The 13178-nt window shown below is 37.3% G+C and overlaps 1 protein-coding gene across 1 annotated transcript in view; it reads left to right on the forward strand.

Moving 5' to 3' along the window:
* The window catches only part of KIF5C (kinesin family member 5C), a 105093-nt gene that overhangs the window by 37737 nt on the left and 54178 nt on the right, over positions 1-13178 (forward strand). The window contains exons 4-5 of the mRNA XM_070731494.1: positions 2030-2134; positions 6909-6957. Of these exons, the coding sequence (XP_070587595.1) occupies positions 2030-2134; positions 6909-6957 (154 nt within the window). The remainder of the gene's footprint in view (positions 1-2029; positions 2135-6908; positions 6958-13178) is intronic.

A 13178-nucleotide genomic window follows, 5' to 3' on the forward strand; every position in this document is an offset into this window, starting at 1 on the left:
CATTATTAATTTTACCTCCCCAAATATATTATCAGTAATGCTTGACTGGCTTGCTCGATATTCAGCTCAGAGGTTAACATGTTCTGATCTTTGATTATCTAAACCAGTGGTTCCCAACCTTTTTTTGACCATGCCCCACCTAAGCATCTCTAAAATCCTGAAGCTCCCTCCCCCTCCTTCATGACTTATAATTCTTACTATTCAAAAAGTAAACTCCTTCTCATGCAGAGGAAGCCTAAAAGGCCGTTCACTTGGTTTAAATAAGGTTCCAATTGCCCCATTAAAAATCAAATTGCCCCCCTATGGGGCATGGGCCCCAATTGGGAACCACTGATCTAACCAATCAACTACAGTAGAAAAACAGTGTCATCTTAGAATTTCATGAAATTGCAAGTTATCCAGATAACCCAGATATTTCATTTCTTATCATGTTTTTCTTCCCCAGCTCCTCTGATCTCCATGTCAGAAAATAGTTCAATCAATTTTATGTTTCATATTCTTAATTCTGAAACCGAATAAATGTATACTGAATTCCTCTCATTGGACTATAATGTGAGCAATTGAGAGAGAAATTTCTGAAAATTGGTTTGCATCAATCCTCTTCTTTTGAAATCTGACATTAATCCTCTGAGTCTTACGCACTTTATACTCTGTAATGATTATATCCCGCAATTTGTCTCCATTCAATTTCCCTTATATTCTTTATTACTAAGCACATTTGTTCAAAGTATTTGGATGTTTGTGCTGCCAGAACATGTGTGAATATCTTTATAGATCTGCAGAATAATCATCAATGGATTTTTTCATCTTTCCAGTTTTAAATTCCATGTATGTAATGAAAAATATTACGTTCTGATGTTTGCAGCATTTTTCATTTTGGGGGGAGGATTTGTATGATGTCCTTTGTTCTCGAAATCATTCTGTTTATCTACCTGTATCCCTGGATGATATACTGTTCAGATTAAGAGCACAGTATTTCAGCCAGAATGACCATGATCTTAAAACCATGAGGTGTAAGAAGTGAAACCACATTTTCTATTTCTTATTTTCATATTACATGCTTTTGTTATGTTCCTATTATTGATGACAAGCACAGTTTCATTATCATAGCCCTGGCTAATTTCTACTTTTGAGGAAAAGTGAAAAAAAGGCATGCAGTCAGAAAAAATATTTTTCATCTTTTTTTCTTTAAAGATCTAAACTAAAGCAAAGGTAACTGATTGTGCGGGCTTTATTGCTAGTGAGGCAGACGCTGCTGGCATTATGCCTGGCCAAACAATCAGCAGATTTATTACACTTCCATCTTCTCTTCTTCCATTTCTCACTAGTTTCTTACTAGTTGGTAATTCAGTTTTATTATTTAACATGGAAGTCTTCCTTTTATTTGTTTTTAATAGTGTGGTTGACATTATTACTCTCTGATAAAAATAACAATTTGGTTTTGTCCTTGCTAGATCTGGAGGTGAATTGTAGATTGATATGGGCTCTTTCCTAGAAATCCTGTGGCACTGTTTAATACCAGTATATTAACATCAATATAAATTAGCCACCTTATTTATGGCTTTCCTTGACTAAATAGCAGATGAATACAGGTGATCTTCGACTTAATGGCCACAACTGAGCCCAAAATTTCTGTTGCTAAGCGAGACATGTGTTAAGTGAGCTTTGTCCCATTTTATGATCTTTCTTGCCATAGTTGTTAAATGAATTACTGTAGCCATTAAGTTAGTAACACAATTGTTAAATGAATCTGGTTTCCTCAATAAATTGTCACAAAAGGTGATCTCACAATCCTTGGACACTGCAACTGTCATAAATATGGGTAAGTTGCCAGACTGAATTTTGATCACATAACCATGGGGAAGCCGTAATGGTCATAAATGTGGAAAATGCTCCTAAGTCACTTTTTTTACAGTGACATTGTAACTGCAAACTGACACCAAATGAACTGTTGTAAGTTGGGGACTACTAGCGCTTTAGTTTCCAGAACATAATATGATTAACTTCATTTTCTTTTTTGCACTTTTAGGGGAAACTGCATGATCCACAGCTGATGGGAATAATTCCAAGAATCGCACATGACATTTTTGATCACATTTATTCCATGGATGAAAATCTAGAATTCCATATAAAGGTAACATCAAATAATGACCAAACTTGGGGGAGAGGGACAACCCACTGTGAATGTAATATCCTCTTTCCTTGACATTTTCCATCCTCCATAGGTATACATTTTTGTTCCCTGGAGAACAAATTTGGATTTATGATTTGTCACCACACAATTGCTAAGAAAATATTCTGCCCTCCTATCCGTTCATTTTTGGGACAATGACTTTTTGTTATCTGTATGTTGGTACCAAAATGGATATTGGGTGATTAATTTTCTCAAATATAATTTCAAGAAATTTAAACCAAGTAGTGAGATTAAAAAAACAAAAAACTTCAATCCGTGCAATATGTGGACATAATACATCTAGCAACTTTAAATTGTGTTTAGCTAAATAATTTACCAGGCCATTGGATTAAAATTGAACCAGCTTTTTGCATAAGTTGTGGTGACACAATGGTTAGAATGCTGTATTGCAGGCTAACACACTGCTCAGAACAGGAGTTCGATTCTTACAAATTCAAGTTTGACTCAGTTTTCCATCTTTATACTAAGTGTTATTGCTATTGCTAGTTGTTGTTTGTGCAATTCTGACTTTAATACTTGTAAAAATCTTTTACACCCTTGGTTCTCCCATGCTGCATAAATTATTCTTAACAAGCCTATGAAAAAAGCCACTTCACAGTTGATCCTATTTATGATTTTCACTAGTATAACAGAGATATAGTTATATATAAATAGTTCTTGATGGATTGGTGACACTTGACTTTGGATTTAAAGAAACCAAACTTTTTGTAACCTAGTAATTGACTCTAATAATGTTTTATATACATTTATATAAAACTCTCTGGATGTTAAGCAAAACACTACGCTATGTTTTCCATAGTCCTCTCAATAGAAATGTATTTCTGATTAGGCTCCCCGATTAGGCTTTCTAATCAGATATTCTTAAATTTATTCTAAGTGAGATCATATAATAAAATTTACTTTGTTTCATATTGCTGGGGCAGCATATATAAATGAACCATAGTCAATAACTGGGCAATCTGAATATATAAGAGAAGTGTCATTTGAAAACAAAGATGTTTTGGCTCTGAAACAAATGTTTATGCAATGTATGCTTTTCTGGATAAAATGTCACTGTTGAAATATTGTTCTTTAAATAAAAATCAATGAATAAGAACTTATTCAAACATATAGATATTCTTATACAATCAAAAAATGGAAAAGGTAAAAAAAATAATTTCAAATAAGTTGTATGTGAAAGAGAGGGAGAGGATAAGAATGAGAATGATACAGTGGTACCTCCACTTAAGAACGACTCTACTTAAGAACTGTTCTAGATAAGAACCAAGTATTCAATATTTTTGTCTCTTCTTAAGAACCATTTTCTACTTAATGAATGGCTGGCCAGTTTCCTGCCATTCCCCCTAGGTTTCTCTCTCTGGTGCAGTATATAGGAGGCAGCCTCATGCTGGGTGTATGGGAGGCGCATGCTCCTCCTCGCCGCCTCAGAGTCCCTCTTTTTTTAAAAAAAAAATGTCTTAAAGTTTTGGATTTTTTTTTTATTCCTCTCACCTCACCTTCTTCTTTCGGCAGCGACCTCCTCCTCTTCTTCTTCCTCCTCCTCCAACCCAAATTCCAAGCTTTTATTTCTTTCCTAATGGGTTTGCATGCATTATTTGCTTTTACATTGATTCCTATGGGAAAAATTGCTTCTACTTACAAACTTTTCTACTTAAGAACTTGGTCACGGAACGAATTAAGTTCTTAAGCAGAGGTACCACTGTATTCTATTATGTCAAAAATTAAAAATTCCTTCCTTTCTGATTTTTGTGGTTTGATTTCTATCACCCAAGCAATTTCTTCCTATTTTTCCCAAAGATAAAAGCGACAGATATAGTTTTTCTCTGAAGCTTTTTAAAAACTGTAACTTTTAAAAACAATGGACTCATAATTTTGGGAGAACTCTAAATTCAGTTTTCTTAAAGTATTCATATGATTTCTTGTCATTCTTATACATGCATACTGACATGTATTTCTTAAAATACTCATAAGAGAGAGATCATACTTTTAAAAAAACCCATCAGCTCTTCCTTAATTACCTGAAAAAGAAACCTTAAATCAGATTCTGTGGTGTGAATGCTCTCATAGAAAACCTATGGGGCTGTCATATTGATATCAACACTTGAATATTAAATCAGTATTTTGTCCATATAGTTGTCAAAAAAATTGGAGTATTACATATGTAGAAAAACTTATGCTATTCAAATAGTTTCATGCTGGAGGAAAGGGATGGAGGTTTTAGTCAAAATGATTACATTAGCTTACTAGTTATGAATTCCTGATAACAATACACCATTGGCAGAAACCTAAAAATGAAATAAAAGTGATGATACTTATAAGCAAACTTTAAAATGCAGCACTTAGGAGAAATTCCAAGTCAGACTAGGAATCAATAATTATTCATGCTTCTTAATAATGTATACAGAAAATGCAGTGAAATTGCTTTCCAGTCTTATGCCAACAGGTTTTTTTCCTTGATGTGATAAAATTTATGAGCATTTGACTCATTCGATTTTGCTTTTTAAATAAAGGCAACTGAGCCAGACTCAAAGTACAATTATGTGCATTTTTACTTATGAGTAAGCTTCACTAAACACAATCAATATATTTTCAACAAACCATGGAGTAATGAGAGGGATTCTTGTCTAATTCCTCCTCCGCTGCAAAATCTTTCTCAATTTGCTTTGTACTGGTTTCAAATTATATTTTCTAACCTGGAAAGCAGATTGTAAATGTTAGTTGTGATTTTGTCATGAATTCTCAATGCAGTTTCACAGTCTTTGTTTGGGGGATTGTTTTTGGAAGATTGACTTTTTATTTGCTGGGGTATTAATTTTTAATTTCTTTGGGTTGTTTTATTGAGCTTGTATATTGCATATTGGAAGATTTCTTAAATATTTCTTCCAAAGTATTTATTATGGAAGTAGGCCTTCCATAATATAAAATATAAAAATAATGCTTTATTTCCAATTGTGGAGTGCATTTCTCCCCCCCCCCCCTTTTTTTGCACATTCACGCTTGCAGATCTTTCTATATCGAAGTATTGAATTATACTTATCTAATTTGGTAGTATTCTAAATGTTATTGTTGTGGGACACTGTGCCCTTTCTCATGGTTGATCTTTCTCTTACCAGAATGGAACAACTTCCTATGACCAACTCACCACTGCCAATTTGCTATGGTCAACTCACTGTGACCAGCTTTCCATGGACAATTTGCCATTGGACAATTTGCTGCAAAACAACTCAATGCAATACAATTCAACAATTTTAATTAGTTTTTAAAAAATTTAAAATATTTTAATATTTGGCATTTACATTTCATTTTGTCCCTCCTTTTGCATCCTTTCTTTAATTCTGTTTCACCATTTCTTTAATATTATGTAACTTTTGTCCCGTGGCGAATTGGTCGTGGTGAGTTGTCCTCAGCAAGTTGGCTGAGGCCAGTTGTCCTAGACCCCCTCTTACTGCTGTCCTCTCAATTCCCTAACCTTTAATTTCTGTCTTCTTAGAATTCTTTCATTTGCTAAATAAAGCGATCTGTAATAATCCTCTCTTGATCCCAAATGTTCTTACAGCTCCAAGTTAACAGGAAATATGGCTCAGATCTTCCATCTTGATTGTTCCTAACTCCAGTTGCATTGTACATTTTTAAAAACACCCTTTGGTATTGCTGTGTCTTTTTATGCAGTAACTCTGAGTTCTACAGCAGAAAGAGCTACTTAATACAGCAAAGTCCCGATGGATATCGATTCAGTCTTAGGACAATGATCGTTTTCTTTTTGTAGAACATCATGTACCTTTTGACACATGCATAATATAAAGGAACATATGGGATGTGATCTTTTCCCAAGCGCATTAAAAAAGTACTTGTGTGGTCAGCTTTTGCTGTAATTGCCACCCAATGTGTATGCAATATAGCTCCAAATAATCTCCACAGACTATCCATGTCTTGCTTGCCCATTGACAGAGAAAAGTCTGAGGTCTTCTTATGCCCTTTATCCCCTTTTCTACGTAGTGAATTTTATAAGAGGAATATGTACTTAATGATGCATTTAGCTTGCATATTGTTGGATGCAGCTCAGAATTGCTTTTGGTGAGATGGACAGTTATAAAAAGTTGGATAGATAAATAAATACAATGTATGGTTTGAACTCTTACCAAGTCAATCCCATTAAGGTCTGCAAACTCCTTTAAAAATTTCACCAGCTACTCCTTTCTGAAGCTTTAATTTTATCTCATAATTCTTGTCCACTACCTACACACTGTTGAAGCTATTATTTTAAAAGGAGAACAAAGCTTTGGCAATGCTAGACATAATTTATTATATTCTCTGTGTAGCCAACTAAGACTGCTTTAAAAAACAAAAACAAAAAACCCAACAACCTTCCCATTTCAATTTTATCCTTAATCAAATTCAGATCAAAATGTAATGAGCGTATCCGATCTTAATTGGAATATATGCAAAAACATAGTGAAGTGAAACATTTTCAGAGAAAAAACAGAAAGCCCAGTTGCCTCTTGGAAGAAGCACCTTTGGGACAGCAATAACCTGGATGACAGAATCCCCATAGACACTAATGCCCAGAAGCAATCAGTACAAATATTTCCTCAATATTTTCTCTTAGTTTGAGTGAAACTGCTGAGTAAACATGTCATGTTTTCAAAGGACTTTAAGAGTCTACTGTTGCTATTTTTCAAATGTATGTGTAATATTTGTATGCTTTCATAATTAGGTTTCCTATTTTGAGATTTACTTGGACAAAATAAGGGACTTATTGGATGGTAAGTAAAGCAGGATTGTATTATTATTTTTAATGCATCCATTAAGTTGTCTGTGATAGTTTATTTTGTTTTGTTTTCTAAAATCAGTATTTACCCCTATATTAAAACTTAACCCTTGTACATTCTCACAAAAAATTGTTGTTTCTCTCATACTAAACATTTAAGGATTATTTTAATCAATGAAGTTGGAGGCCCTCCTTAAAATGGTCTGTCTGAATCCAGAAAATTGAGTTGCTTGGGTGTTTGTGGCCTTCATTGGGACCATCATAATCTATTACCTTTCGAAAGCTGCTTAAAACCCACCTCTGCCGCCAGGCATGGGGGAACTGAGATACACTCCCCCCTAGGCCTTTACAATTTTATGCATGGTATGTCTGTATATATGATTGGTTTTTATATACAGTGATCCCTCGATTATCGCGAGGGTTCCGTTCCAAGACCCCTCGCGATAATCGATTTTTCGCGATGTAGGGTTGCGGAAGTAAAAACACCATCTGCGCATGCGTGCCCTTTTTCATGGCCGTGCATGCGCAGATGGTGGAGTTTGCGTGGGCGGCGGGGAAGACCCAGGGAAGGTACCTTCGGCCGCCCAGCATATGATCTGCTCGGCAGCGCAGCGAGGAGCCGAATCGGGGTTTCTCCTTTGCATGGGCGGCGGGGAAACCCCGATCTTCATCTGCTCGCTGCTGCTGCGGCCGCCCAGCAGCTGATCTGCTCGGCAGCGCAGCAGCAACGAGCAGACGAAGATCGGGGTTTCCCCGCCGCCCACGCAAAGGGGAAACCCCGATTCGGCTCCTCGCTTCGCTGCCGAGCAGATCAGCTGCTGGGCGGCCGAAGGAACCTTCCCTGGGTCTTCCTCGCTGATGCCCCCGCTCGCCCGCCCGCCCGCCCGCCGCCCGCCAGCAAGAGGGGGAGAGATAGAGAAAGAGAGAGAAGGAAAGAAAGAGATGAGAGAGGGAGGAAGAGAGTGTGAGAGAGGAAGAAGCAAGATAGAGAAAGAGAGAGAGAAAGAAAGATGAGAAAGGAAGGAAGAGAGTGACGTCATCGGGTGGTAAAAATCGCGATATAGCGTTTCGCGAAGAACGAGATCGCGAAAATCGAGGGATCACTGTAATGGTTTTTTAACTGTTTTTAGTATTGGATTTTGTTACATACTGTTTTATTGCTGTTGTTAGCCGCCCCGAGTCTGCGGAGAGGGGCGGCATTCAAATCCAATAAATAAATAAATAGATAGATAGATAGATAGATAGAAAGAAATAGATAGAAAGAAAGAAAGAAAGTATTCTTAGAAAGAAAGAAATAGAGATGGATAACATTTGTATCTAGAATTAAAATCCAATCTTTAATAATATAATTAATACAAATTACATTTAGGATATATTCATATCCTCAGCCAACTTTCATCCCATGAGCTTCCTTATACATTTATTCCTTTAAACAAGAACAGTTCATGAGTCCTTGTCCTTCTCCATAATTCTTCTTCTGTAAGCACTTTATCATACTTTCTCAAACCAATAGATGTACAATGACTCCCTCCCATACATATCTCAATGACTTGGTTAAAAAAGAACAATCTGTGATAGAAATCTATTGCACATCCCATGTTTTGCTCATTGTTACCTCTTGAACTTCTCATTAGGAATTCTGTGTTAAGCACATCCAATCTAATTATTTTCCTAAGACTTTACCTTCCCCTTTTAATGTTAAGGAGAAATAACATTCTTTCCCTTGTCAAATGCAGGTCTTCACTTCCATGGCTTCCTGGTTCTTTTGCAGGAGTTATTCTCAAGGACATTTTTTTCATCCATAGTGTTTGTCATTCTGGCATTCTCCCAGTCATCTTTTTTATACTTCCCCCTACTGTAATTCCATAGGCTTTTGCAATACACTCTAATGTAATTAATTCTATTCTACTTGAAGCAGTTTCAAGATTCCTTCTTTTTCTAAACCCTTTCTATTCCTGCTGTCACTCTACTTTTGTTTTCTTTTCCATCCACTTTCCCTAAGATCACTCACAGTGCCATCAAGAGTAGGTTGTCTCAAATTCAGAATTTGTGATCAACTTGTAATTTCACTAATTATTTCAATCATTCATGATAATCAACAAAAATGATATATCTTTCTAAAGTCTGTCTGTCTACATATGTTTTTATTCATATACATATAGATAGACATGTTTGAATCGTGTTTAGTTATTTATTTATTGGATTTGTATGCTGCCACTCATATATCAAAACAATAAACTATATACATATCTAAAAAATCCAATTAACATAGTTAAAAACTTTAAAAACTCTAACATTTAAAATCATTCATTCCCATTTACACAACAAGACATGCTACACTCGTTGGCCAGGGGGCTAGGGCCTAATGGCTCCAAGCCTTGCAGCACAGATAGGTCTTTAAACTTTTACGGAAGGCGAGGAGGGTGCGGGCAGTGCGAATCTCTGGAGGGTGCTGATTCCAGAGGGCCCCCCCCAGAGAAAGTTCTTCTCTTAGGTCCCGCCAAATGACATTGTCTAGTTGATGGGACCTAGAGAAGACCGACTCTGTGGGACTTAAATGGGCGCTAGGATTTATGCGGCAGAAGGCGGTCCTGGAAGTAATTTGGTCCGATCCCATGTAGGGCTTTATAGGTCATAACCAACACTTTTCATCCAGAAACCAATCAGCAGCCAATGCAGTCCATGGAGTGCTGGAGAAATATGAGTATGCCTTTCATGGCCCATAATCACTCGCGTAGCTGCATTTTGGATGATTTGAAGTTTCCAAACACTCTTCATAGATAGCCCCATGTAGAGAGCATTGCAGTAGTCGAACCTTGAGGTGATAAGGGCATGAGTGACTGAGTAAGAGGCTCCCTGTCCAGATAGGGCCGCAACTGGTGTACCAGGAGAACCTGGGTGAACGCCCCCCTCGCCACAGCTGAAAGATGATGGTACAATGTCAGCTGTGGGTCGAGGAGGATGCGCAAGTTGCGGACCCTCTCTGAGGGGGTCAAAAGCCCCCGCTGCAGGGTAATGGACGGAGTCCTTGGGAGGCAGAAACCACAGCCACTCTGTCTTGTCGGGTTTGAGTTTGAGACTGTTAGCACCCATCCAGTCCAGACACCGGCACATCACTTCCATTGCTTCACTGAGTGGACATGGGGTGGTTATGTATAGCTGAGTATCATCAGCATACTGATGACAACTCACTCTGTGCCCTCGGATGATTTCACCCAGTGGTTTCATGTAGATACTAAATAGCAGGGGGGGGAGAGGACTGACCCCTGAGGAACTCCACAAGGGAGGGACCTCTGACCCTCTACTAACATTGACTGTGACCGACCGGAGAGGTAGGAGAAGAACCACCGTAAGACTCCCAACCCCTCCAGTCGGCGCAGAAGGATATCATGGTCGATGGTATTGAAAGCCGCTGAGAGGTTAAGGAGCACCAGGATAGAGCATAAACCCCTATCCCGGGCCTGCCAGAGATAATCTATTAGCGTGACCAAAGCATAGAAACATAGAAACATAGAAGTCTGACGGCAGAAAAAGACCTCCTGGTCCATCTAGTCTACCCTTATACTATTTTCTGTATTTTATCTTAGGATGGATATGTGTTTATCCCAGGCATGTTTAAATTCAGTTACTGTGGATTTATCTACCACATCTGCTGGAAGTTTGTTCCAAGGATCTACTACTCTTTCAGTAAAATAATATTTTCTCATGTTGCTTTTGATCTTTCCCCCAACTAACTTCAGATTGTGTCCCCTTGTTCTTGTGTTCACTTTCCTATTAAAAACACTTCCCTCCTGGACCTTATTTAACCCTTTAATATATTTAAATGTTTCGATCATGTCCCCCCTTTTCCTTCTGTCCTCCAGACTATACAGATTGAGTTCATTAAGTCTTTCCTGATACGTTTTATGCTTAAGACCTTCCACCATTCTTGAAGCCCATCTTTGGACCCGTTCAATTTTGTCAATATCTTTTTGTAGGTGAGGTCTCCAGAACTGAACACAGTATTCCAAATGTGGTCTCACCAGCACTCTATATAGTGGGATCATAATCTCCCTCTTCCTGCTTGTTATACCTCTAGCTATGCAGCCAAGCATCCTACTTGGCTATGCAGCCAAGCAGTTTCAATGTTGTAGTGGGCCTGACTGTTGAGGGCCTAGATAATTGGCTTTACCCAAGGACCGTTGGAGCTGGAGCGACACCACCTTCGCAACAACCTTCCCCATAAAGGGGAGGTTGAAGACAGGACGATAGTTGTTAAATACAGCTGGATCCAGGGAAGACTTCTTGAGGAGGGGGCATACGAGTGCCTTCTTGTAGGGAACCGGAAAGGACCCCTTCCTCAAAGAAGCATTGGCTCCGTGTCACCTCCCTTTGAAAGAGATAAGCCATTTTTAGTCACCAGTAATCCCAATCTCCTAATGTTTTATCTCCTCCTCATCCATCCATTCATGTCATTTAGCAGGACAACCTTTCTATTGATCATTTTTATTCAGAGAGTAGTAGTGCTTTGCTACACATTCCTATTTGGTTCTTCCATTTTAATTTCTTGGAGTAATACATTCATTTATTTACTGTTCTTTTTTTTACTTGCACCTCATTGTAAATAAAAAATCATTGGAATCTTAGCAGCTTCCATAGAATATAATAAAGCAAAAAACAAAACAAAACAAAACTAAGCTTTAACAGGAGATAGCCTAGACACAGAACAATAGTGTTTAGCACCATGTTGCCTGGCAGAAAGCTGTGAAATTCCCCAGGTGCCATTTAGAAATCATTTGGATCCATGAGAACACATAAAGAGATAATTAGAAAAGCAAATATCGCACATGATTGGGAGACCCATCTGGATAAACACTTTGGTGATGGGAAAATATCTCAATCCATGAATTTCTACTATAATCCACAGTGGATTGGCAGTAGATGTCAACAATTCTTATTTTCTATCACATATTTTAGACTTTTAGCCTTTTCATTCATAATTAAACTTACATGTTTTATCAAATCCCACATCACAAAATCAAATTAGTTTTATTCAAAGCTATTATGGACTTTCACTTTCTCTTAATTGTACAATTTTATATCTGTGATCCATTTCCTTCAATACATTTTTAACAGGGGCTTCTTTTAATAAGCATTTGTGCATATATTTACTGTCTCCTTTTCATAGATTTTTGCAGATGAGTAGTGTTGGGCGAACTGAACTTGCAAAGTTCGGGCTCATGCCGAACCCGAACTTCCATAAAAGTTCGGGTTTGGTGTTCGGCGTTTGCTTGAACGCCACAAAGTGCCACCGCCCGGGATGAGAGTGGGGAATCCCATCAATGATCAAGCTTGATTATGAAGTCCCTTATTAGAACACCCCGTCCAAATTGCAATCTTCCATATATATATTCTATTTGTCCCCCAATAGATCAATAGATATTGACCTCTGCCACATTTTTTGACTTTGGTCAATTTTTTTTGTAAGATAGAAAATATCTGGACCAAATTATTAACCTTAATGACATCATTAAAATGTGCCATATTCCTATTTAACAATAAATATTCCTGTTTAACAAATAGCCAGTCTTGGCCTATTTTGCCAGAAAAGTTCAGCTAGATTTCAGTTTTGCAGTTTTTTGTAGTGGAAACTAGGACATTAAACTTTTCTATATATCTGCTTTATTTTTGAGAGTGATCTGTATAATTGTTTTTGCTTTAAATGTATCACTTTAAGAACCATTTTATAGCTTTATATAAAATTATATATAATTGTAGCAGCAGTTGTCTGTCTGTCTTTCTGTCTGTCTGTCTGTCTGTCTGACTGTCTGTCTGTCTGTCTGTCTGTCTACCTATCACAGGGCATCTAATTTGGATAGCTTGACTTAACTGTTTTCTAAAACCATTATTTCAACCATATTTTCTATTTGCTTGAAGTAGCAAACTTTAGTTGAACATACTTGAAGATTTCTCAGAGGACAGACATACAAGTGGAGATGTTTGGGCTGAGAATGAAACATCTTAATCCCCCAAAATACCACAACATTAGCTTTGTTTGTAAAGTGCCTGTGCAAATTCCTGTAACCCTATCTATAATATTCCAATCACTAGTGGAACTTGTCCATACCTGGTTTTTGTCTTATATGTGATATGCAATTCTATAATAAATAAAACTTGTGAATACACTTACCTTAATTTGTTTTGTATTTCATGTTCCTTAGCCTTTTCATTTTACTT

The sequence above is a fragment of the Erythrolamprus reginae genome, chromosome 1 (genome assembly GCF_031021105.1).
Source record: "Erythrolamprus reginae isolate rEryReg1 chromosome 1, rEryReg1.hap1, whole genome shotgun sequence".
Taxonomy (NCBI): domain Eukaryota; kingdom Metazoa; phylum Chordata; class Lepidosauria; order Squamata; family Dipsadidae; genus Erythrolamprus; species Erythrolamprus reginae.